Here is a 25,838-nt window from a genome sequence, read left to right on the forward strand (position 1 = left end):
CCAGGGAGACCATGAAATCCCCAGGTTCCAAGGCCAGAACTATAGAGCAAAGGGTTTCCATCCGGAACTTGGAAACCTTCACAAACCTGTTCAATGCCTTGAGGTTGAGAATGGGCCGGGAGGACCCATTCGGTTTCGGGACTAGAAACAGCGGAGAATAGTACCCCCGGCCCCTCTGCGCAAGAGGCACCTGTACTACGACTCCTGTATCCAGGAGGGTCTGTACCACCGAATGTAGAGTGTTTGCCTTTGTCTTGTCCAACGGGACATCTGTCTGGCAAAATCGATGAGGGGGTCGGTTTTTGAAGGCTATGGCGTAATCTCGAGTGATGACTTCCCGTACCCAGGCATCTGAAGTGGTCTTCAACCATTCCTGGGTATACCCTAGAAGCCGGCCCTCGACCCTGGGATCCCCCAGAGAGAGGCCCGCCCCGTCATGCGGCAGGCTTATCTGTCTTGGAAGCTGGCTGACGGGCCGCCCAGGCTCTTTTCGGCTTAGGCTTACCAGGTTTGGAAGTGCGGGCTTGCTTGTTGTACGCCTGACCTTTTGCTTTACCTGAAGGACAAAAGGGGCGAAAGGAAGTACCTTTAGCCTTCGACACAGAAGGAGCAGTACTTGGCAGACAGGTAGGTTTGGCAGTAGCCAAGTCAGCCACAATCTTATTTAAATCCTCCCCAAACAGAATATCTCCCTTAAAACGGAGTACCTCCAGGGTTTTTCTAGAGTCCAGATCCACAGACCAGGATCTCAGCCACAATATCCGACGAGCCAGGACTGACGTAGTAGAGGCCTTGGCTGCCAGGATACCGGCATCAGAAGCCGCCTCTTTAATATAACGAGAAGCTGTGACAATATAAGACAAGCATTGTCTAGCATGGTCTGAGGAGATTTCAGCATCTAACTCCAAGGCCCATGCTTCAATGGCCTCTGCAGCCCAAGTAGCTGCAATAGTGGGCCTTTGTGCAACACCCGTGAGGGTGTAAATCGCTTTCAGACAACCCTCCACACGTTTATCCGTAGGCTCTTTTAGAGACGTGACGGTGGTGACCGGTAGAGCTGAGGAAACCACCATCCTTGCCACATGTGAGTCCACTGGAGGAGGCGCTTCCTAATTCTTAGACAGCTCCGGCGCGAAGGGATAGCGAGCCAGCATCTTCTTTTGAGGCACAAACTTCGTACCCGGGTTTTCCCAGGGTTCCTGACGTATATCAATTAGGTGGTCAGAGTGAGGTAAAACTTGTTTAGTCACCTTCTGACGCTTGAACCTATCTGGTTTCTTAGGACGAACGGTTGGCTCAGGATCATCCGTAATCTGTAAAATTAACTTAATAGCCTCCAAAAGATCAGGAACATCCACATGTGAACCACCCTCCCCATCAGCCGTATCTGAGTCAGAACCTGTGGGGTCAGTGTAAGTGCAATCTTCATCCGACGAGGTGTCAGTGACAGCAGCGGATTGTGAGGAGACAAGTGCTCGCTTAGAGGACCCCTTGGACGTAGGCGAGCGACGGTCAGACTTTTTAGTAGTCAGGGACTGGTTCAACTTCTTTATTTGAGCAGATAAATCGTCCGCCCATGGCGGGTTAGCTGCAGGGACCACAAACGGTTGCACCGGCATTGGGGGTCCCATAGGGGGTGTTTGTTTAGGAACTAGCGTATGCAGAAGCGTGGAAAAAGCGGCCCACGGCGGATCATTATTTGCCCCCGTTGCCACCGTCCCACTGGGGGGCAAGGAGTCCCCAGAACCAGTGCCCAAAGCTGCTATATTTTCCTCATAGGTATCTGCGGCTTCAGCAACACCAGCAGTGTGTTCAGCCCCAGAACCGTTACTCTCAGAAGCAGACATGATATAACTTTCAGTATCAGGTAACACAGTACAATTTGTCAGCAGCACAATACCTCTAGCCCAAACCCCTGCGCAGTGTAGTCAGCACCAGCAGAGATAAAGGAGAGATATGGTGACTAAATCACAGAGAAAAATACGTAATACAGTATATATTTGTGAAAATCCTATATTAGATAAAACCTGACGCACTAAGCCCCCTCAGGTTATAGAATATAGGGATAGCATGTTGAGTGAAAGACACGAAATGGACACTAAGCTATCAAATGCACACACAAATAGTCACAGTCTGTACAATGCAGAGGTTATTACTAACAATAATACTGCACTGGACTAGCTTACACAGCTATATAACAATAGATATAACAGTACACAGTAAGAACTGGATGTATATCACAGGGTAATTGTACTAGGAAACCCTGACTAAATGCACTCTTTCTTAACTAACACTGACTAAAAAAGGCAGGTAGAATACTTAAGTGTCTTGTAAAGTCACAGCACTGACAACCAGGCGGCTTTACATAGGAGAATTTGCACAAGCATTCCCAGGAACAGTGGGATAATGGCGCCGCAGACACTGCCAGGGAGTGAGGGAGAGACAGATATGCAGCTCCAGGGCGGGAACATTTGCAGAAAATGGCGCCCTGGGGCTGGGGGAGGGGCTTCAGGACCAAGCTCAATCGCCCTGCTGGCAAAACCACCGGGTACTGCGGGCTCTAATAAAACGGTTTATAGAGAAATCCTGACCTGTCCCATGCCCTGGTGATCTAGTGGGATCGCCTGTACTGCCACAGTGTCCACCGCCAGCGCACGCGGCCCGCCTCCCACAGACCGCGCCGGATCGCGATAAAGACCGGGTCCCGCAAGCGGGACCCACTTACCACCTCCCGAAGCGCGGCCACGCGATCCCGGAGAGCCCCCGTCGTGTGTCTGACAAGAAGAAAACCAGAGCCTCCTGCTGTAGTTACCCGGCAACCAGGGCTCGGGAGTGTACAGCGCCGCTGGGGAGAGCCGGTGCTGCAGCAGTGAATGTCCACTGACATGTAACACTGCTGCTGCCCTTGAAGTCTTCACTTTTTTCCTCAGAAAAAAAGCTCTACTTAGGGCTGCCTGGAGCAGCCACTCTGTTAAGTGCCTGCTACTGCAGCACCAACTACAAAACTGAGATCCTGTGCAGGGAGGCGGGGTGATATAGGAGGCAGCGCTATGCATTCTGGGAACAGTCAAAGCTTTGAGCCTGTTGGTGCCTCGGATCAAGATCCTACTCTACACCCCATTGTCCATTCCTTGTGGAGCCCAGTGTACCCCGCAGCAGAAATTAAATTATATTTGCACATAGCCAATACATATAATTATAGTGTGAGGTAACTATGTTCTAGTAATAGAGAGTATTTTGGTAAGAAATCGATTTGAGATTACTGTATCTGTTTTTCTCTAACCAAGTATAATTGCCATTCCTGAATAATGAAAGCTTCTTAAGTCTATGCAGTTAGATGGATCGCATGAAATGATTGCCGCTTATTTTACGAGAAGTGTTTTTGATCCCTACAGATCCCAGCAAGAGACCACGCCTTGATGTAACGCGTCATGGAATGGTTTTCCAACATCCAGGGGTGGCATCTGGCGTATCCCTACAACAACTTATGCCCACTGCACAAGGTATTACTACGTTGCCAACAAATACTTCACCGGAAATAATTTACTATAGTGATTCCCAAACTGTTTTGAGTCACGGCACCCTAGAGTAGCAGTATGTTTTTTCACGGCACCCCTAGGCCAAAAGTTTCTTATTGAGAAATTCAGAAAACAGGTATTAAATCAAGTACATTGTGTTCATATATCCTTAGGTTCAGTTATGTAGTGAGGGACAGGATTTTCTTCTTTTTGTCCACATATCTTATGATTGGAAGCCATAAGCACTGGTTTTGCCTATTACACTGACCATACACTTTAATTGGTCTTAGTTCTCCAACCCAGGGCACCCCTGCAAGTGTCCTGAGCACCCCAGGGTGCCACGGCATCCAGTTTGGGAACCACTGATATTTTGTGTTATCTAGAGTTCCAGAACTCTAGGGGGTCATTCCGAGTTGTTCGCTCGTTGCCGATTTTCGCTATACTGCGATTAGTCGCTTACTGCGCATGCGCAAGGTTCACAGAGCGCATGCGCTTAGTTATTTTACACAAAAGTTAGGTATTTTACTCACGGCATAACAAAGCTTTTTCATCGCTGTGCTGATCGTAGTGTGATTGACAGGAAGTGGGTGTTTCTGGGCGGAAACTGGCCGTTTTATGGGAGTGTGCGGGAAAAACGCAGGCGTTCGAGTTGCAAAACGCAGGAGTGGCTGGAGAAACGGGGGAGTGGTTGGGCAAACGCTGGGTGTGTTTGTGACGTCAAACCAGGAACGAAAAGGACTGAGATGGTCGCAATGGCTGAGTAAGTCTGGAGCTACTCTCCGCTAATCTTTCGTTCGCAATTCTGCTAAGCTAAGATACACTCCCAGAGGGTGGTGGCCTAGCGTGTGCAATGCTGCTAAAAGCAGTTAGCGAGCGAACAACTCGGAATCACCCCCCTAGTGTGTTTAGTTCATACAGGTGCACTTTCACCCAGTTTGGAGAAAACATGGGGATAACATCTGAAAACATGTGCGTTACACCTGTAGGGTGCTCCAATTCCATGCCGAAATTAGATTATTTGTGTCCTTTGTCCAGGTGGAATGCCTCCTACTCCTCAGACTGTTCAGCTAACAGGGCAGAAGCAAAGCCAACAACAATACGATCCCTCCAAAGGTCCCCCTGTGCAGAATGCTGCCAGCCTGCATACCCCTCCTCCTCAATTACCTGGTAGGGTGCAGGGTTCCAATATTCCCATCTCTTCCCTTCCCACTGCCCTGCATCTTGCACAACAGCAGCAGCAGCAGCAACAACAACAAATCACAGAAGGACAAATCCAGCTGCAGGTGAAAACACAGGCCTTGGGTGTCTCTATTCAAGCATCCCAGCAAACTCAGCTGCCTGCACAGATCTCGCAGCCTCTGCAGTCAGTGTTTCATACACAGATGCCCATAACTGCTTCCCAAGCGCAAAGTACACTTCAGCCACAGGTAAGAAAGGGACTTTTTCATCAGAGTAAAAAATTCTAAGTGGACTTTTGTCTGTCCCCTCCTGACCCATATACTGTAACTTACACAGCGTTTGTTGGCCTATTTAAAACATACTGATCCACCAGTGTGCCATTTGTCCATATCAAAATAATCTTTATACCTGATCAAAATCCTTTTTGTTAAAAAGAGAAACAGGTGAGATGATGATCTCTATGTACATTGCGTTGTTATGTAAGTGGACATGTTTTTAGCTGTGATTCTGTACTATAGCTCATTACAGTGGTCATGCTAAATGTCCATATTGCAACATGTTTTATTCCTTTCTATTAATCCGTTATCTACAAGTATCTCCATTTCTGCAGCGGGGTACACTGTGTTCCACAGGGAATACATCAGAAAGTAGAGTTGGATCTTGATCGGAGGCACCAACAGGCTAAAGCTTTGACTGTTCCCAGGATGCAATAGTAAACAAAAAATATGTTTCTAATTTTGGTGCGCAAGAAACCCCCCCCTATATTGCAGCTAGTTATGTATATCAGAGTAGTACATCCAGGTTACTCAGAAAACAGTGAATAGAAGAAGAAGATAGATATACACACTCCAGCGCTAAGGAAAGTACCACATTCACAAAATATATTCAGAACACTTCATGCAAAAAACTTATCACCAGTGTGGATAATAGGTCAATCGGTAATACTTAACGTTAGGGAAGTAATCAGCACAAATGTAGAATGGTCTTAATCCGTAGATTTCCACAGTTTACCATTTAAAAAGAACAAAAAATATATAATAGTGCAGATTATTTAAAACTAGATTCAAATTTTATTACAGGAATCCACTTACAAACATGAGGTTTGGTTTGAGCCTGATATTATTCCTGTAGTGGCAATTTCAGCATCTAGTAGTTGCATCGATTCCAGGTATACTTTGGATCCTTCAAATTGACTCCATGATAAGGTGTATGATACTGTGAACAACCTTATTGTGAAAAGAACCTGTGTGATGGCTTCACTGTAGTTGTCTGCAGTTCCAGACTCTGACTCACAGCAAGTCCAGTTATCGGTTTCAATGAGTTTTAGCAGTATTACAAGGGAAAGGCAGAAGCAAATCCTTTAAACAAGTCCAGAGATCTCCCAACATGACCCTCTCCAGGAGGGACACAATGCTCTGCTTCTGGACTTTTAGAGTTGGATCTTGATCGGAGGCACCAACAGGTTAAAGCTTTGACTGTTCCCAGGATGCATTGCACCGCCTCCTCTATAACCCCGCCTCCGGATACTGGAGCTCAGTTGTAACTTGGTGCCTGCAGAGCAGGTCACTTAACAGGTGGGGCTGCACAAGGCAGCCCTGAAAAGAGCTTTTTAAGAAGACCTTAAGGGCCGCAGCACTGTTTATGTCATTATGATATGCTGTGCTGTGGCTCCATCACTTCCCCAGCAGCGCTGCATACTCCCGCGGCCGGTTCCCGGGTACTTGCAGCGGAGGCGCACCGGTCCTCAGGCACAGCACCGCTGACGCTCTCCAGGATCGCGTGGCTGCACATCAGGGAGGAGGTAAGAGGGTCCCCCAGGTGCGACCCACCAGTAAATCGCGGTCCGGGCGCGGTCCCAGGAGATGGACCGCACCGCTGGTGTGGACACTGTACTACACAGGGACCCCACTATATCCACCAGGGCAGGGAGCACAGGTCGGATTTTGAATAATCCGTTTTACATAGGCTCCACAGTACCCGGTGGTGAGGACCAGCATAGGGGATAAGGCGCTGACCTGTAGCCCCTCCCCCAGCTTCGGGCGCCATCTGCTGGTGTTCGCGACGTGGACCTGCATTTCACTTTCCTTCACTCCTTGACAGAGATTTTGGCGCTATCTTTACAAGTAGCTGCGGCTGATCTCAGGGACTGCAGGGCATTGTCTCCTCTGTAAATCCGCCTGCCTCATCAGCGCTGTGATTTTACAGGCACTTAAGTATTCTACATGTCATTTAAGACAGTGTTAGCTAAGAACAAGTGTACTTCTACCTGAATATTTAGTACAAGTATTCTGTGATATACATCCAGTATCTACTGTGCATTGTTATATCTATCTATCTATCTATCTATCTATCTATCTATCTATCTATCTATATCTATATATATATATATATATATATAATAGTTTTATTTGTCCACTGCAGTTTTATTGTTTATCTGTAATAACTTCTGCATTGTACCTGTGACTGAGTGTGCCTGTAGCTGCTGTGTGGATCTCATTCTCATGTATCACACTTATTGATATCACTATATTCTGTACCCTGGGGGGCTAGGTGCGTCAGGGTCTCATGTATGTATGTATATATATATATATAGTGCTACACAGTATAAACTGTTTGGTATTTTTTACTGTGTATTTCCGTCACCTCATACCGCTTTAATTCTCTGTTTGTGTCCTGTATTTACTGTCACATAAATCAGGGGGTTATTTGCAGGTATTGTGTTTGTCTGGCTATATTGTACTGCTACGCTCTAAGGCTACATTCCCTATAATGTCTGCAACACAGGGCTGAAAATCCGTGGACGCTTCTGCATCATGCAGTGCTTGCACCAAGGATTTACTTGTGGTGAAGTTTTAGCTGATGGTTCAGGTACTGGGTTCCATACATCTCCCAGTCAGCCAGCAGCACCTGTGGCCAATCAGGAACCACCTTGGGCAGCGTTCTCAAGTATGCTGAATACGCTTGTGACACATCTTATGCCCCCTGTGGGACCTCCTGTGCCATTGTAGCCACATATTATCCCTGTAGTTAATCCGCCCTGGGCGGACACTTTGTCTGCCCAGATACAACAATTAAATCAATCTTTGGTTAGACAAAAGTATACCTCACGCCCCTCTGGGGTCAAGGGGTCATCTAAGCGGGTCGCTTCCTCCTCACAATCCACTAATATTTCAGATAATTCTTCTGGTGAGGATGGGGAATATACTGATCCGTCAGACACTGATACAGTCACTTCTGACGAGGAATCTACAACCCAGGTTGATGTTCCTGACCTAGTGTAGGCTATTAAGCTGATTCTACAAATTGATGATGAGATAGATCCCACTACTGCGTCTAAGAAACCTGATAAGTTTAAACGTCAGAAGGTTGCTGAAGTAGTCTTACCGCATTCTGACCATTGCATTGACATACGTCAGGACTCCTGGTCGTTTCCAGGAAAGAAATTTTCCCTGTCTAAAAAGATGCTAGCTCATTATCCTATCCCTGTGGAGTTGAGTAACAAGTGGGAAACTCCACCGCCGGTGGACTCTCATGTCGCCTGTCTTGTGTTGTCATCTACTCTGCCTGTCACCACTGTCAGCTCACTGAAGGAGCCGATGGATAAGCGTGTGGATGGATGCCTGAATACTATTTACTCCCTTACCGGTGCTGTACATAGACCCACTATAGCAGCCTCCTGGGTCGCTAAAGGAATGAAACATGGGCTCAGGCATTAGAGGATGAGCTGCCTCAGGGTATTTCTGACATTGTCAGACAATATCTGTCTCATATTACCACAGCCTCCCACTATATTCAGGAGGCGTCCTCTGAGGCAGGTGTAATGGCGGCCAAGGAGTCTACTACGTCTATACTGGCTCGCCGAATTCTGTGGTTGAGGTCCTGGAAGGTGGACCTAGACTCCAAAAAGACCTTGGAGGTGCTCCCTTTTAAGGGAGACATCCTTTTTGGGGAGGATCTGAATAAGATTGTGACTGACTTGACAACTGCTAAGACTGCGTTTCTCCCAAGTACTAATCCTTCTGCACCGAAGGCAAAGAGTACCACTTTTCGATCCTTTGAACCTCCAGGGAAAGCAAAGGGTCAGGCGTACCTTAGACAGGCCCGTACTTCCAAATCCACTAAGCCCAAACCTAAGCAATCCTGGGCCGCTCCTCAGCCTGCTTGCAAACAAGACAAGCCTGCCGCATGACGGGGCGGGCCTCCCCCTGGGGGACCCCAGGGTGGGAGGTCAACTTCTGCAGTTCGCACATGAATGGTTAAAGACCACTTCGGATGCCTGGGTGCGGAAAGTTGAATCTCACGGGTATGCAGTCTCTTTCAAAAGACGTCCCCCTCGCCAGTTCTGCTCCACGGTTATCCTTTCGGTTCCGTTGAAAGCGCAAGCTCTAGACTTGGTTGTGCAATCCCTTCTCGACACAGGAGTGGTAGTGCTGGTACCTCTGTCCCAGAGAGGCAGGGGATACTATTCGACCCTTTTTCTAGTTCCGAAGCCAAATGGGTCCTTCCGGCCTATACTCAACCTCATATCATTGAACAACTTTGTGAGAGTGTCCAAATTCCGTATGGAAACTCTGCGCTCTTTTGTACTGGCCATGGAACCCAAAGACTATATGGTATCCCTGGACATACAGGATGCTTACCTGCATATACCTATTGCTGTATCACATCAGCAATATCTTCGGTTTGCTATTGGCAACCTCCATTATCAATTCCAGGCTCTGCCATTTGGACTGGCCACGACCCCTCGGATCTTCACCAAGGTCATGGCCGTGATGACGGCCCTTCTCCGCCGTCAGGGAATCAGGATCCTGCCATATCTGGACGACTTGCTGATCCTGGTGAACTCCCAAGATGTTCTCCTCTGGCTCATCAACTGGAAAAAGTCCTCGCTGGTCCCTGCTCGGAGCATGGTGCACCTAGGGGCACTGCTGGACACACACACAGTCAAAGACTGTTTCTGTCTCCAGAGAAAGTTCTGAAACTTCTGGACAGGATCAGATACTTCCTTTCTCGCCCAAGAGCCTCGATACACTCGGCGATGCTAGTGCTAGGCCTCATGGTGTCGGGTTTCGACATTGTAGAGTATGCTCAATTTCATTCCCGCCCTCTGCAGAGGTTAATCCTTTCCAGTTGGGACAGCCTGCCCCATCGGATCAGGTCTCAAATGATCTCCTTGACTCCGGAGGTTCGTCTGTCCCTGAGCTGGAGGCTACAGGACCAACGGTTAAGCAGGGGCCGTCCCTTCTGGATCTCCAACTGGGTTCTACTGACAACGGAAGCCAGTCTGCGGGGTTGGGTGTGGTGTTGGAGCAACACTCTGTCCAGGGTCGGTGGACCAAGGAGGAATCTCTCCTCCCAATAAACATTCTGGAATTGCGGGCAGTGTTCAATGCGTTGACGCTTGCCCTGCCTCTGATACAGAACATGCCTGTTCAAGTACAATCAGATAACGCCACCACGGTGATGTACATAAATCATCAAGGCGGTAATCCAAGCCGCACGGCAATGCTGGAAGTATCAAAAATCCTTTATTGGGAGAAACGCCATCTGCCAGCAATATCGGCGGTGTTCATTCCTGTAGTCCTCAACTGGGAAGTGGATTTCCTCAGTTTTCAGGACGTACACGCCGGAAAGTGGATTCTTCATTGGGAAGTCTTTCAACTCCTAGTGGACAAGTGGGGCCTACCAGATGTAAACCTGATTGCATCTCGACACAATCACAAGGTTCCGGTCTTCGGATCAAGGACAAGGGATCCTCAAGCAGCATTCGTGGATACACTGGAAATTCCATGGAACTTTCGGCTGCCATACGTGTTCCCTCCAGTGTCACTCCTGCCCAGGGTAATACGGAAGTTCAAGCTAGAAGGAGGAATACTACTTCTAGTCGCTCCAGCATGGCCAAGACAGCATTGGTACTCAGACCTGTAGGGTCTCTCGATAGAACGTCCTCTTCTACTTCCTCAACGCCCAGACCTCCTCGTTCAGTGCTCTTGTGTTTACCCGGACCTGGCCAGACTGGCTTTGACGGCGTGGCTCTTGAGGCTTCACTCCTGAGGGCCAATGGATTTTCCGAGGCGGTTATTCAAGCTATATTGAAGGCCCGCAAACCGGCTTTTGCATTGATTTATTATAGGGTCTGGAATTCTTACTTCACCTTATGTGCTGCTAAGAATTATGATGCAACCACGTTCAGAACTTCCAGACTTTTGGCTTTTCTGCAACAAGGCTTAGACTTAGGCCTTCGTCTGACCTTCCTCAAGGTTCATATATCTGCCTTGTCGGTGTGGTTTCAGAGGAAAATTGTGTCTATTCCTGACTTTCATACTTTCACTCAGGGTGTTTTACGGATTTGGCCTCACTATGTCCCTCCTGTGGCTCCATGGGATCTGTCTGTTGTCTTGAATGCCCTACAAGAGTCTCCATTTGAACCACTTGAGTCTGTGGACCTTAAATGCCTTATGCTTAAGGTCGTGTTTCTGCTGGCTATTGCCTCTGCTAGGAGGGTTTTGGACTTAGGCGCTTTGTCCTGTCGTCCACCCTTTTTGATTTTTCACCGTGACCGGGCAGTTCTTAGAACTCGCCCCGGTTTTCTACCTAAGGTGGTGTTATCTTTCCATCTTAACCAAGAGATTGTGGTTCCAGCTTTTATCTCTTCTGGTTTGTCCTCCAAAGAATGGTCTTTGGATGTGGTACGGGCTCTCCATATTTACGTAGAGTGGACTGCCTCTATCAGGAGGTCAGATACCCTTTTTGTACTTTTTGATTTTCACAAACGTGGCTGGCCTGCGAATATGCAAACCTTGGCCAGATGGATTAGAATGGTGATTGCACAAGCCTACGCGCAGGCTGAACTCCCAGATCCTGCTGCTATTAAGGCCCATTCTACTCGGTCTGTTGACCTTCTTGGGTGGCCTGCCGAGGCACGTCCGCTGAACAGTATTGCAAGACGGCTACGTGGTCCTCAGTGAACACATTCATTAGGTTCTATGCCTTTCATACTTCTGCCTTCCAGGATGCTTCCTTTGTACACCGGGTTCTTGTACCCGCTACGGTGCGTCCCATGAGGAACTGGTTTAGGACATCCCCCATATATTCCCTGTGGAACACTGTGTACCCCGCTGCAGAAAAGGAGATTTATGGTAGACTTACCATAATTAATCTCTTTCTGCTAGGTACACTGGGTTCCACAGGACGCCCACCCTGACGCACTTAGCTTCTTTGGGTTTGTATGGCATTAGCCGTTGGTCCCTTCTCCTGTCGTGAGAATATGGTTCTATGTGCAGTCTCTTTTACCTGCTACTGCATTGGACTGGTTAACGAAACTGAGCTCCAGTGTCCGGAGGCGGGGTTATAGAAGAGGCAGTGCAATGCATCCTGGGAATAGTCAAAGCTTTAGCCTGTTGGTGCCTCGGATCAAGATCCAACTCTACACCCCAAGTGAACCCAGTGTACCTCGCAGAAAGAGTTTTAACTATGGTAAGTCTACCATAAATCTCCTTTTGTCCATTTTATCCAGCCTCTTATGCCTTATCTGTGATACTACTAGCCAACTAGAAATTTTAAAAGAGAAATTTTGTCATGGGCAACATTCGGTAAACTAGTTTTACCATATATACTAAAGAAATATTTTGTTTCCCATTAGACCGTCACCCTAATGAGGCCAGCTTCAGAGTCTCCGCAGCAACGGCTCACCAACAACTCACAGCTAAACTCTTTTGTGGCTCCAGCTGCTATCTCTGCCAGTAACCCAATTGCGTCCTTCTCCCTGCCAACTAACAGAACCAACGCTAGCACAAACAAAGCCCTATCTTCCACAGTTTCCAAAGCCTTAGCATCTACTGGGGCAGTGGGTATTAAAGTGCAAACTCCTGCACAGAATACAGCTGGAGCGACTCCAGACAACTCGCAGGACAAGTTAGTGGAACAGGTAAAACTAGTTCTAGATTATGAAATTTGTTTTCAGAATCATATAAAATACAATTATTTATTTTGCAAACCTCATACTATAATGTCCTGATTTTATTGCTGCATCTGTACATTAATATGTCACACAGAATTTGTAGACATTATGAGATAAAGGGGAATACTCTGTGTATCAAAGGTTGGAGAAAGATAAAGTACCAACCAGTCAGCTCCTAACTACCATGTTACAGGCTGTGTTTGAAAAATGACAGAAGCTAATTGGTTGGTACTTTATTTCCGTCCACTTTATCTCTGTCCAAGCTTTAATACATATGCCCCAAAGTTCTTTTTACTAAGAGTAAGACAGAAAATAGTTGCCTTTGTAAAAATAGTGACCTGGTAATTTAAAAGCCCCAAGATAAAGACAACCTTTGTTTTCCTTCATAATAGACTTTACAGTATGTTATCTACAAATTGTAGGAGAACCGTGTCCATCAGCGCATTGCAGAACTCCGCAAGGAAGGTTTATGGTCTTTGAGGAGGCTTCCCAAGCTGCAAGAACCATCCAGGCCTAAATCTCAGTGGGATTACCTGCTAGAAGAGATGCAGTGGATGGCGGCAGATTTTGCTCAGGAGAAGATGTGGAAAGTGGCTAGTGCAAAGAAGGTAAACTGAAAATTAAAATCTACACATAGCCTGCTGTTATAATGCAAACCTATTTTAATATATATGTATATATTTGAACTGTTTGTTAGACGTTCCTTTGTTGGAGGTTTTCATAATTATATCCTCTCACCCCCTCTTTAGCTGGTTAGAACAGTTGCCCGTTATCATGAAGAAAAGAGAGTGAACAACGAGCGTGCCAGGAGGGAAGAAGAAAAAAAACTGAAGCGCATTGCTGCATCAATTGCTAGAGAAATTGAGTATTTCTGGTCCAATATTGAACAGGTACTTTTTGTCATGTCTGACATGAATCCCAGAACAGCTTGCCCCCCCAGTATTAATTTAAGTCATTACCTACACCAATACCGCAGTGTTTCCCAACCTTTGTCTTTAAGGCACACTAACAATCCAGGTTTTAGTGATATCCATGCTTGAGCACAAATGTTTAAATCAAAATACCTGAGGTAATAATTAAGTCACTCGTGCTCAAGTATGGCTATCGTTACAACCTGTTCTATTGTTGTGCCTTGAGGACCATGGTTGGTAACCCATGCTAAATGGCATCCAGTTTGTGAAAAGAGGCTCTGTCAAATGATTCTATATTATCTGCGATATAACCCTATAACACTGGAGGATGGGGCAATATTGTATTATATTTTTTGTAAATTGTTCATTATAGGTTGTGGAAATTAAATTACAAATGGAGTTTCAAGAAAAAAGACGGAAAGCGCTGAACTTAAATATGGATCCAATTAAAGGTAAATATAAATAGTACTGGGTAAAAAGCTTGTAAAATATGTAACTCTACACAGCTTTCCATAATGTATTTTTTTATAAATGATGGAACAAAAATCCTGATAGCTCTAAAATAAAGGAAAGACAAAGTAAAACAAACTATATTTGATGCAGATGCTTCCATACAGATATGGTTTTGGAGTAAACAGGTAACATCACATCATGTTTAGATAAAGCATAAAAATACTGGGCAGGCCCAGCTGTGCAATATACAGTAGTATATTGCCTGTCAAGGAAACAGAAAGAGACCTTGTTGAGTTGGAAGATAGATGATTGTTGTGCCATCTTTGCGAGGAGCTGAGTGTTGGAAGTGCTTTGTATCTTCTGTTTACCTTTGCTGGCAAAAACATAGTGTCAGAGTTTGATAGATTGGGAGAGTAACCAAAGTGCCCTCGTAATATTTACCCTTCCCCTGCAGCCACTTTTTATGTTCTTCATATACTGAGTGCACAAGTAGGGGGCAGAGTATGCTGCAATGAATGTGTACTTACAGCTCCACAAGGAGCACTTTCACAATGGAAGTAGAGAAAGATTCATAGAAGTGATTGCTTTGATTTAACATGCAAGGCAAATTAGAAGAATGATTCTGAAACTGCAAGTCTCAGTCTAGGGCATGAACAGACAGTGCCACCAAGTACACTCCCAGCTACAGCTTTCCCTTTTCCTTATCCCTTCACCACCTTAGGACTCAACTATCATGCCAGCTGACAGCCTGTTTCCTCCTAAGGCAGCGTTCACATTCTGCTAGTGAGGATATCTTTTTTTATACACTGCTCTACATCCATGTACATATATTTTGCTAATTGAATTCCATGTTACTACACACTGTCCCATCACCTGGTCCATACGCAAAACTAAGATATCCCTTTTAACCATACTGTCTCTTTTGCCCACCTTCTAGAATTTAAGCTCTTGTGGGTAAAGTTTTCTTGTCTTTCTGTATTACGTCTGTCCATCATCCATCTATCTTTTATGTCACGTGTCATGTATGATGCGGAATTGTTTCTGCATGCCTGCAATTTGTAATGTTGATAGCATCCATTCATTTATTATTCTGCTTAATTTATCCCCCAACAATGTTATTATGCTTATTGCTTTCATGTACAGTGCTTTGCTAAAGAATCCCCCCCCCCCCCCCTTGGCTTTTTACCTATTTTGTTACATTACAACCTGTAGGGTTTTTTGTATCTGAATTTTATGTGATGGATCTGCACAAAATAGTATAAGTTGGTGAAGTGAAATTAGAAAAAAATTATATAAAAAATATTTTTTATGAATAAAAATTTGAAAATTGGCATGTGTATATGTATTCACCCCCTTTGCTATGAAGCCCCTTCAGAAGTCACATAATTAGTGAAATGAAGTCCACATGTGTACAGTCTAAGTGTCACATGATCTGTCAGTATAAACACACCTTTTCTGAAAGGCCCCAGAGGCTGTAACACCACTAAGCAAGAGGCATCACACCATGATGACCAAGGAGCTCTCCAAACAAGTCAGGGACAAAGTTGTTGAGAAGTACAAGTCAGGGTTAGGTTATAAAAAAAATATCAAAATCTTTGATGATCCCCCGAAGCACCATCAAATCCATCATCTTCAAATGGAAAGAACATGGTACCACAACAAACCTGCCAAGAGAGGGCCGGCCACCCAAACTCACAGACCGGGCAAGGAGGGCATTAATCAGACAGGCAGCACAGAGACCAAAGGTAACCCTGAAGGAGCTGCAGAGTTCCACAGCAGAGACTGGTGTATCTGCGCATGTAACCACAATAAGCCGTACACTCCATAGAGCTGGGCTTTATGGAAGAGTGGCCAGAAAAAAAGCCATTACTTAGTGGTAAAAATAAGAAGGCATGTTTTGAGTTTGCCAAAAGGCATGTGGACGACTCCCCAAATGTATGGAGGAAGGTGCTCTGGTCAGATGAGACTAAAATTGAACTTTTCGGCCACCGAGGAAAACGCTATGTCTTGCGCAAACCCAACATATCCCATCACCCCAAGAACACCATCCCCACAGTGAAACATGGTTGTGGCAGCATCATGCTGTGGGGATGTTTTTCAGCAGTAGAGACTGGTAAACTATTTTGAGTCGAGCGAAAGATGGATGGTGATAAATACAGGTATATTCTTGAGCAAAAACTGTTTCAGCCTGCCTGTGATTTGAGACTGGGACGGAGGTTCACCTTCCAGCAGGACAATGACCCGAAACATACTGCTAAAGCAACACTAGAGTGGTTTAAGGGGAAACATTTAAATGTGTTGGAATAGCCTAGTCAAAGCCCAGATATCAATCCAATTGAGAATCTGTGGTCAGACTTGAAGATTGCTGTTCACAAGCGTAAACCATCCAACATGAAGGAGCTGGAGCAGTTTTGCCTTGAGAAATGGGCAAAAATCCCAGTGGCAAGATGTGGCAAGCTCATAGAGACTTATCCAAAGCGACTTGCAGCTGTAATTGCCGCAAAAGGTGGCTCTACAAAGTACTGAATTTAGGGGGATGAATAGTTATGCACGCTGAAGTTTTCTGTTATTTCTCTTACGTCCTAGAGGATGCTTGGGTCCACATTAGTACCATGGGGCATATACAGGTCCAACAGGAGCCATTGGCACTTTTAAGAGTTTGAGAGTGTGGGCTGGCTCCTCCCTCTATGCCCCTCCTACCAGACTCAGTTTAGAAAATGTGCCCGAGGAGCCAGTCGCAGCTAGGGGAGCTCTACAGAGCTTCTTTAGTAAAGTTGTTTTTTAGAGTTTATTATTTTGCAGGTAGGCTGCTGGCAACAGCCTCCCTGCTTCGTGGGACTAAGGGGGGGAGTAGTGTCCACCCTGCGAGGTCTGAGCCACTATATTCCACTAACAGAACACTGAGCTCCTGAGGGGATAGATCGTTCCCCGCCACAGGGTATTGCTCACCCCAGCAGCATGCCGCCACCCCCTTACAGAGCTGAAGATCAGTGGCGAGTGAGTCACCGACCCCCCTAGCAAGCGGGGGCCGGTGTGAAGATAGTGGCAACAGGGTAGGAGCATAGTACTAATTGCGCTCCGGAGGCTCAGCGGTACTTAGTGCGGCGCTGTGAGGGGCGCCCTGAGCCAGAGCCTGAACCCTGCACTGGTCAGCAAGCCTGTCGGGGTCCATGGATCTCAGCCAGCATTTTACCTCAGACCAGTATAATCCTTGTGAAGAGCGGGAAGACAGCTCCATTTTGGGGGCGGAGCTTCTCCTCAGAGCGGACCTAGCAGCGTTCAGCGCCATTTTCCTGCCTGCACAGCGCTGTCCAGGAAGAGCAAGTCCCTCCACAGCAACTCCAGCTATCTCTCACTGTACCAGGGGGTTGTAGAAGGGGGGGGGAGGCTGTGTAACCTATTAAGGTGACCAGTCAGCGCTAGTAGGGGTCTCCCTTTACATTAAAAGCGCCATGTGTGGGTTGGCTCCAATCTCTGTGTCTCTCTTGCCATTCTTGGGGGTGAAACTCTGTCCTTCCCTGTGTGTGTGTGGAGTGTCTGTGGTGTCCATTAAGCAATGTCCAGAGACTGTCATATGCTGCAGAGGATATGTCCTCTCAGGATGATCCCATTCCATGTAATCAGGATTGCACTGGTTTAGCACAAATACCAGCAAGGAAGCCTGAGTGGTTATCCTCTATCAAATCTATGATTTCTCAGATTTCAAATAGGGTTGCAGAAAATGAATCTGCAACTCAGGCTTTACAGAACTCTATGGCAGTCTGGCCCAGTTCTGGTACCTCAGGGCTCCCCGCTGTATATTCTCATAAATGTGCTCTTGCGCAGATCATGCAGGATGATACGGATACCGATTCTGACACTGCAGACGGTGACGTGGATGTGTTGCGGGGGGCAGCATCTCTTGCTAAAGGGGTGCAGTTGATGATAGAGGCTATTAGAGATGTGTTGCATATTGCTGATACAACACCCGAGCAGGTTGAGGAGGCTTACTTCACTGAAAATAAGAAAGCCTTGCTAACCTTCCCTGCGTCAAAGGAATTAAATGCTATTTTTGAAAAGGCTTGTGAAAACCCGGATAAAAAATTCCAGATACCTAAAAGGGTTCTGGTGGCATTTCCTTTCCCGGTATAAGATAAGAAAAATTGGGAAAACCCGCCTATTGTTGACTCGTCTGTATCCAGACTCTCAAAAAAGGTGGTTTTACCTGTTCCAGGATCTACCGCCTTGAAAGAGCCGGCTGATCGTAAAATTAATAATACACTCAAATCCATGTACACGGCTTCTGGGGCAATACTAAGTCCCACTATTGCCAGTGCTTGGATTGCCAAAGCTATAGTAAAGTGGTCAGGCACGTTACTTGAAGACTTGGATACTATGGAGAAATGTGATGTTGAATTGTTTTTACGTAACATTCAGGATTCGGCAGGATTTCTGGTAGAATCCATGAAAGACCTGGGTTCCATGGCTGCGGGAATTTCTTCCATGTCTGTATCAGCTCGTCGAGGACTGTGGTTGCGCCAGTGGTCTGCCGACGCGGAATCCAGGAGAAGTGTGAAGACCCTACCCTACACAGGTCAGGCTCTATTTGGGGAAGCGTTAGATGCGTGGATCTCCACGGCTACGGCTGGTAAGTCACCTTTTCTTCCCTCAGCAACACCTGCTCCGAAGAAACCCTTTTCTTCAGCTACATCACAGCCCTTTCGGTCTGCCAAGCCCAGAAAGGCCAAGCCGTCCAACACCTTCTTTCGGGGAGGTCGGCCCAAGTCCAAGAAACCTGTGGCTGCAGGTTCCCAGGAACAGAAACCTGCTTCAGGTACACCAAAGTCCTCCGCATGACGGTGGACTGCGCGCCCCGGAGGTGGGGCCGGTGGGAGCGAGACTCAGGCATTTCAGTCACGTCTGCGTGTCTCCGACCTGGACCCCTGGGTGCAAGATATTGTGTCTCAGGGGCACAGGCTGGAATTTCAAAATCTCCATCCGCACCGATTTTTCAAATCAGGCTTGCCAGCTCTGCTGGCAGACAGGACTGTCCTGCAAGAAGCCGTCCAGAAGTTGGTGGAGGCACAGATCATTGTGCCAGTACCACCTCATATGCAAAACAGAGGTTACTATTCGAATCTTTTCGTGGTACCGAAACCAGATGGTTCGGTCAGGCCCATTCTGAACTTAAAATCACTAAACCCCTTTCTGAGGGCGTTCAAGTTTAAAACGGAGTCTCTAAGAGCAGTGATATCAGGTCTGGAGGAGGGGGAATTCCTGGTATCCCTGGATATCAAGGATGCGTACCTCCACATTCTGATTTGGCTGCCGCATCAAGGTTATCTTCGATTCACACTGTTGAACTGTCATTTTCAGTTCCAGGCCCTACCATTCGGCCTCTCCAGAGCACCAAGGGTATTCACCAAGGTGATGGCGGAAATGATGGTTCTCCTCTGCAACAGGGGGTGAACATAATTCCATATCTGGACGATCTGCTGATAAAGGCATCGTCCAAGGAGAAGCTGTTACGGTCCATAGCTCTCCCAACACAGCTTCTCAGGGAACATGGTTGGATCCTGAATCTTCCAAAATCACATTTGGAACCAACCAGGAAGTTGTCCTTTCTGGGAATGATCCTCGACACGGAAGTGCAGAGTGTGTTTCTTCCACAGGAAAAAGCGGTGATACAAACAATGGTCCGGGATGTCCTGAAGCCAACCCGGGTGTCGGTTCATCAGTGCATTCGCCTTCTGGGGAGAATGGTGGCCTCTTACGAGGCTCTGCAGTACGGGAGGTTTTACGCTCGGTCCTTCCAACTGGATCTCCTGGACAAGTGGTCAGGATCCCATCTACACATGCACCAGAGAATATGTCTGAACCCAAAGGCTAGGATTTCACTCCTCTGGTGGCTGCAGTTACCTCACCTACTGGAGGGCCGCAGGTTCGGGATTCAGGACTGGATCCTTCTAACCACGGATGCAAGTCTCCCGGGCTGGGGTGCAGTCACTCAAGGGGAAACCTTCCAAGGAAGGTGGTCAAGTCTGGAAGCCGGCCTGCCGATAAAATCCTCTGGGCAGAAAAACATGCGTTGGCGCTGTGAGCAATCTTCATTCCGGGAGTAGACAACTGGGAAGCGGACTTCCTCAGCAGACATGATCTCCATCAAGGGGAGTGGGGTCTCCATCTGGAGGTGTTCAACAGATCTTTGGGATGTACCCCAGATCGACATGATGGCCTCTCCTCTCAACAAAAAGCTTCAGCGGTATTGTTCCATGTCGAGGGACCCGCAAGCAGTAGCGGTGGACGCCCTAGTGACTCCGTGGGTGTTCCAGTCGGTGTACGTGTTTCCTCCACTTCCACTCATTCCAAGAGTTCTAAAGCTCATAAGGAGAACAATGGTTCAAGCGATCCTCATTGCTCCAGACTGGCCAAGAAGGGCTTGGTACGCCGATCTTCTGGATCTACTGCAAGAAGAGCAGAGGCCTCTTCCTCTTCGGGAGGACCTGCTGCAGCAGGGTCCGTTCGCCTATCAAGACTTACCGTGGCTACATTTGACGGCATGGAGGTTGAACGCCTGATACTAGCTCGAAAGGGCATTCCAAACAAGGTTATTCCTACCCTGATATAGGCTAGGGAAGGAGTAACATCTAAACATTACCATCGAATTCGGAAAAAATATGTATCTTGGTGTGAGTTCAAGAAATTTCCTGCGGTGGAGTTTCAACTGGGACGGTTTCTCCTCTTCCTACAAGCCGGTGTGGATATGGGTCTGAAGTTGGAATCTGTGAAGGTTCAGATTTCGGCCCTATCCATTTTCTTCCAGAAACAATTGGCTGCCCTCCCTGAGGTTCAGACCTTTTTGAAGGGAGTTCTGCACATCCAACCTCCCTTTGTACCGCCTACGGCGCCTTGGGACCTTAACGTGGTGTTGCAGTTCTTCCAATCGGACTGGTTCGAGCCTCTACAGGAGCTTGAGGTCAAATTTCTTACATGGAAGGCTGTCACGTTGTTGGCCCTAGCTTCTACTAGATGTGTGTCGGAGTTGGGGGCTTTGTCCTGTAAAAGCCCATACTTGATCTTCCACGAAGATAGAGCTGAGCTCCGGACACGTCAGCAGTTTCTTCCGAAGGTTGTATCGGCATTTCATATCAACCAACCTATTGTGGTGCCAGTGGCTACTAATACCTCAATTTTATCAAAGTCCTTGTATGTTGTAAGGGCTCTGAAAATCTATGTGAAGAGGACTGCTCGTCACAGAAAATCGTACTCTCTGTTTGTCCTGTATGATCCCAAGAAAATTGGGTGTCCTGCTTCTAAGCAGACGATCGCTCGCTGGATCAGGTTCATAATCCACGACTGTCAAGGCCCACTCTACTCGTAAGGTGGGGTCTTCCTGGGCGGCTGCCCGGGGTGTGTCGGCGTTACAACTTTGCCGAGCTGCAACTTGGTCTGGGTCGAACACGTTTGCTAAGTTCTACAAGTTCGATACTTTGGCCTCTGATGATCTGAAGTTCAGTAAATCGGTTCTGCAGGAGCCTCCACACTCTCCCTCCCGTTCTGGGAGCTTTGGTACATCCCAATGGTACTAATGTGGACCCCAGCATCCTCTAGGACGTAAGAGAAAATAGGATTTTGGTTACCTACCGGTAAATCCTTTTCTCGTAGTCCGTAGAGGATGCTGGGTGCCCGCCCAGCGCTTCGTTTTCCTGCTATCGTTATTTGGTTCAGAACAACTTTGTTTTAGTTGAGTACTGCATTGTTGCTTGGTATGTAATGTTTCAGCGATTGCTGAGTTTTCAAGCTAAGTTAGCTTGACGTGCCTTGTATGTGTGAGCTGGTGTGAATCTCACCACTATCTGTGTTAAATCCTTCTCTCGAAGATGTCCGTCTACTGAGTCTGGTAGGAGGGGCATAGAGGGAGGAGCCAGCCCACACTCTCAAACTCTTAAAGTGCCAATGGCTTCTGGTGGACCCGTCTATACCCCATTGTACTGATGTGGACCCCAGCATCCTCTACGGATTACGAGAAAAGGATTTACCGGTAGGTAACCAAAATCCTATTTTTGTCCCATTGTTTGCTTCACAAAAAAAAAAAAAACATCTTCAAAGTTGTAGGCATGTTCTGTGAATGAAATTATGCAAACCTTCAAACAATCCAATTTAATTCTAGGTTGTGAGGCAACAAAACATGAAAAATGCAAAGGGGTGTGAATACTTTAGCAAGGCACTTTTTTGCCATTGTGGCAGGTGGTATGGGATCCGCGGCACCATAGATATAAACAAATGATGATGTGTTCTAAAAAATAAACACGTATATGTATGCTCAGAAGTCCATTGACTTGTTTCCTATGGTGAATGGTCCACATGGCTTTATAATAGTATTTTTTTATGGCCTGGGTTAAATCCAGTTCTCTCTTAACTGGAAAAGGTAATTGCCAATACATATAATGGCATTTTAAGTAATCACCTTCGTTCTGTGATGAAGCATTTGTATCCTGAAGGCACTGTATGATAATTCCTTAGTGGTCCTTGAAAGATTTGATGATGTTTTAAGTAATGTAAACCATTTATCATACAGTACCCTTGATCAGTCAAATTGGGAGATCTTATTCAGTTTCTACGTGCATTTAAGCAGTACCTGAGATAGCAATTTCCACGATCACCAACATGAAATTAAATGAAGGGAGTTCTCATGGAAAAATGGTGTCCCATCCATCTAAAAAAGTTCCGGATTCTGACTTGCACATGCCCAATACCCTTAGGTTTTTCCCTCTGCCAAGGCTATTTGTTATTGTCTATTAAAGGACACTGCAGCCAGCTTATGTAAGAGCCTTGCCTACCACTATCAATATTTATTACCAGTTGTTTATATTGCGCACACATATTCCTCAGTGCTTTACAGAGAATATTTGGCCATTCACATCAGTCCCTGCCCCAGTGGAGCTTACAATCTATATTCCCTACCACATGTACACACTCACACATACATTCATACTAGGGTTAATTTCTGCAGCGGTGTACACTGGTATTCCACAGGGAATAACATAGGGGTGTAGAGTTGGATATTGATCCGAGACACCAACACGCTAAAGGATGCATTGCACCGCCTCCAGGCACTGGTTCTCAGTTTGTAAGTTGGTGCCTGCAGGCAGCTAACAGGGAGGGCTGCGTTAGGCAGCCCTGAAAAGAGCTTTTCTGACAAGAAAGAAGACTTCAAGGGCCGCAGCATAGGCACTTGGTGCTATATGTCATTTTCTGACAAGAAAGAAGACTTCAAGGACCGCAGCATAGGCACTTGGTGCTATATGTCATGCTGACATATCGTGCTGCGGCTCCCTCACCTCCCCCAGTGGTGCTTTATACTCCTGCGCCCTGGTTGCCAGGTACTTACAGCGGAGGCGCTCCAGTCTCATTAGGCACAAATACCGCCGCTGCTCTCCTGGATCGTGTGGCCGCACGATAGGGAGGAGGTAAGAGGGTCCCGCCGGTGGCGGTCTCCGGAGACAGACTGCGCTGCTGGCGTGGACACTGTGGCCGTGCAGGGACCCCACTATATCCACCAGGGCAAGGAGCACAGGTCGGATTTACTAAAATGCGTTTAGTACAGGCGCCATAGTAACCGGTGGTGAAGTCCAGCAGAGGGGATAAGGCGCAGACCTGTAGCCTCTCCCCCAGCCCCAGGCGCCATCTATAGCAGATGTTCCCACCCTGGAGCTGCATTTCTTTCCCTCACTCCCTGTCAGCTTTTGGGCGCCATAACACAGAGCTGCGCTGATTCTTGGACTGCTGGGCACTGTCTCCTCTGTAAAGCCGCCTGCCTCATCAGCGATGTGCATTTACAGGACACTTAAGTATTCTACATGTCGTTTAGACAGTGTTAGTTAAGAACAAGTGCATAACTACAGGAATATTTAGTACAAGTATTCTGTGACATACATCCAGTATTTACTGTGCATTGTTATATCTGTGTATACATACATAGCTTTACGTAGTATTGCTAGTCCAGTGCAGTTTTATTGTTGTTTGTAATAATTTCTGCATTGTAAATGTGACTGTGTGTGCCTATAGCTGCTGTGTGGTTCCTATTCCGTGTATCTCACACATATTGCTATCCCTATATTCTGTACCCTGAGGGGGGCTAAGTGCGTCAGGGTCCTATATATATAGTGTTTCACAGAATATACTGGTTGGTATTTCAGTCACCTTATACCATTTAATTCCTCTGTTTGTGATCTGCATTGCAATCACACTCCACAGGGGGTTTTTGTCAGGTACTATGTCTGGCTATATTGTACTGTTACGCCCTAGGGCTACATTCGCATATAATGTCTGCGTCACAGGGCGGGAGATCCGTGGCTGATCCTGCATCATGCAGTGCTGACGCCGCAGATTTATCTGAGGAAAATATTCCAGCTGAGGGTCCAGGTATTGGGAGTTCTGTACTCCTCGGTCAGCCTGCAGCACCGGTGGCACACCAAGACCCTCCTTGGGCTACTTTTTCTAATTTACTGACTAGGCTAGTAACGAGACTTGCGCCCCCTGTGGAACCTCCTGTACCTGTACAATCACATATTGTGCCTGTTGTAAATCCACCATGGGTGGGTACTCTGTTGACTCAGTTACATCAGTTAAATCAGACTTTGGTCAAACAAAAGCCTGACCCTCGCCCTCCTAGGGCCAAAGGGTCATCTAAGCAGGCCATTACTTCCTCACAATCCACGCATGTTTCGGATACTTCTTCCGATGAAGATGGCGTATATACTGACCCATCAGACACTGATGCAGATGCTTCTGATGGGGAATCTACAACACAGGTGGAAGTTACTGACCTCTTGGAGGCTATCAAACTGATTCTTCAGATTGATGATGATCTTGAACCTCCATATACGTCTGAGAAACCTGATAAGTTCAAACGTCAGAAGGTTACTAAATTAGTTTTGCCACATTCTGACCATTGAGTTGACATACGTCAGGAATCCTGGGAGTCTCCAGGAAAGAAATTCTCCCTGTCTAAAAAGATGCTAGCTGTTATCCCCTCGCTGCAGAGTTAAGTAAGAATTGGGAAACACCGTCGCCGGTGGACTCACATGTCTGGTGGTGTCTTCTACTCTACCTGTCACTACCGTGACCTCTCTAAAGGAACCGACGGATAAGCGCGTGGAGGGTTACTTGAAGTCTATTTACACTCTTGTGAGTGCTGTACATAGACCTACTATAGCTGCTTCTTGGGCTGCAAAAGCTATTGAAGCCTGGGTTCAAGAAGTTGAAGCGGAGCTACCGCCAAATTTTTCTGATAATGCCAGACAGTGTCTTTCATATATTACCACAGCCTCTCATTCCATTCAGGAGGCGGCCTCTGATGCCGGCGTGCTGGCGGCCAAAGCGTCTACTACATCCATTCTGGCTCGCCGGATTCTGTGGTTGTGGTCCTGGTCTGTGTATCTGGACTCTAAAAAGACCTTGGAGTTGATCCCTTTTAAGGGAAACATCCGTTTTGGGGAAGATCTGAACAAGATTGTTGCTGAATTAGCGTCTGCTAAAACTGCATGTCTGCCGAGTACTAATCCTTCGGCTCCGAAGGCTAAGAGTACCACCTTTCATTCCTTTCGACCTTCAAGTAAAGCAAAGGGTCAGGCGTCCCCGAATCAGGCTAACACTTCCAAAACCTCTAAGCCCAAACCTAAACGTTCCTGGGCTGCCCGTCAGCGTGCTTCCAAACCAGACAAGCCTGGTGCATGATGGGGCGGGCCTCCCCCTGGGGGACCCCAGGGTGGGAGGCTGACTTCTGCGGTTCGCCCAGGTATGGTTAAAGACCATTTCAGATGCCTGGGTGAGGGA

General features: G+C 46.9%; 1 protein-coding gene across 8 annotated transcripts in view; it reads left to right on the forward strand.

Moving 5' to 3' along the window:
• Window positions 1-25,838, forward strand: part of LOC135069306 (E1A-binding protein p400-like) — a 318,615-nt gene that overhangs the window by 74,580 nt on the left and 218,197 nt on the right. For 5 of the 8 annotated variants that reach the window (XM_063964668.1, XM_063964667.1, XM_063964670.1 and 2 more), the window contains 6 exons: window positions 3,378-3,503; window positions 4,554-4,945; window positions 12,340-12,624; window positions 13,080-13,265; window positions 13,407-13,547; window positions 13,942-14,020. In XM_063964668.1, coding sequence (XP_063820738.1) covers window positions 3,378-3,503; window positions 4,554-4,945; window positions 12,340-12,624; window positions 13,080-13,265; window positions 13,407-13,547; window positions 13,942-14,020 — 1,209 coding nt within the window. The remainder of the gene's footprint in view (window positions 1-3,377; window positions 3,504-4,553; window positions 4,946-12,339; window positions 12,625-13,079; window positions 13,266-13,406; window positions 13,548-13,941; window positions 14,021-25,838) is intronic. The other 3 variants (XM_063964672.1, XM_063964675.1, XM_063964674.1) reach the window with 1 other exon arrangement.

Source organism: Pseudophryne corroboree, chromosome 1, assembly GCF_028390025.1.
Source record: "Pseudophryne corroboree isolate aPseCor3 chromosome 1, aPseCor3.hap2, whole genome shotgun sequence".
Lineage (NCBI taxonomy): Eukaryota > Metazoa > Chordata > Amphibia > Anura > Myobatrachidae > Pseudophryne > Pseudophryne corroboree.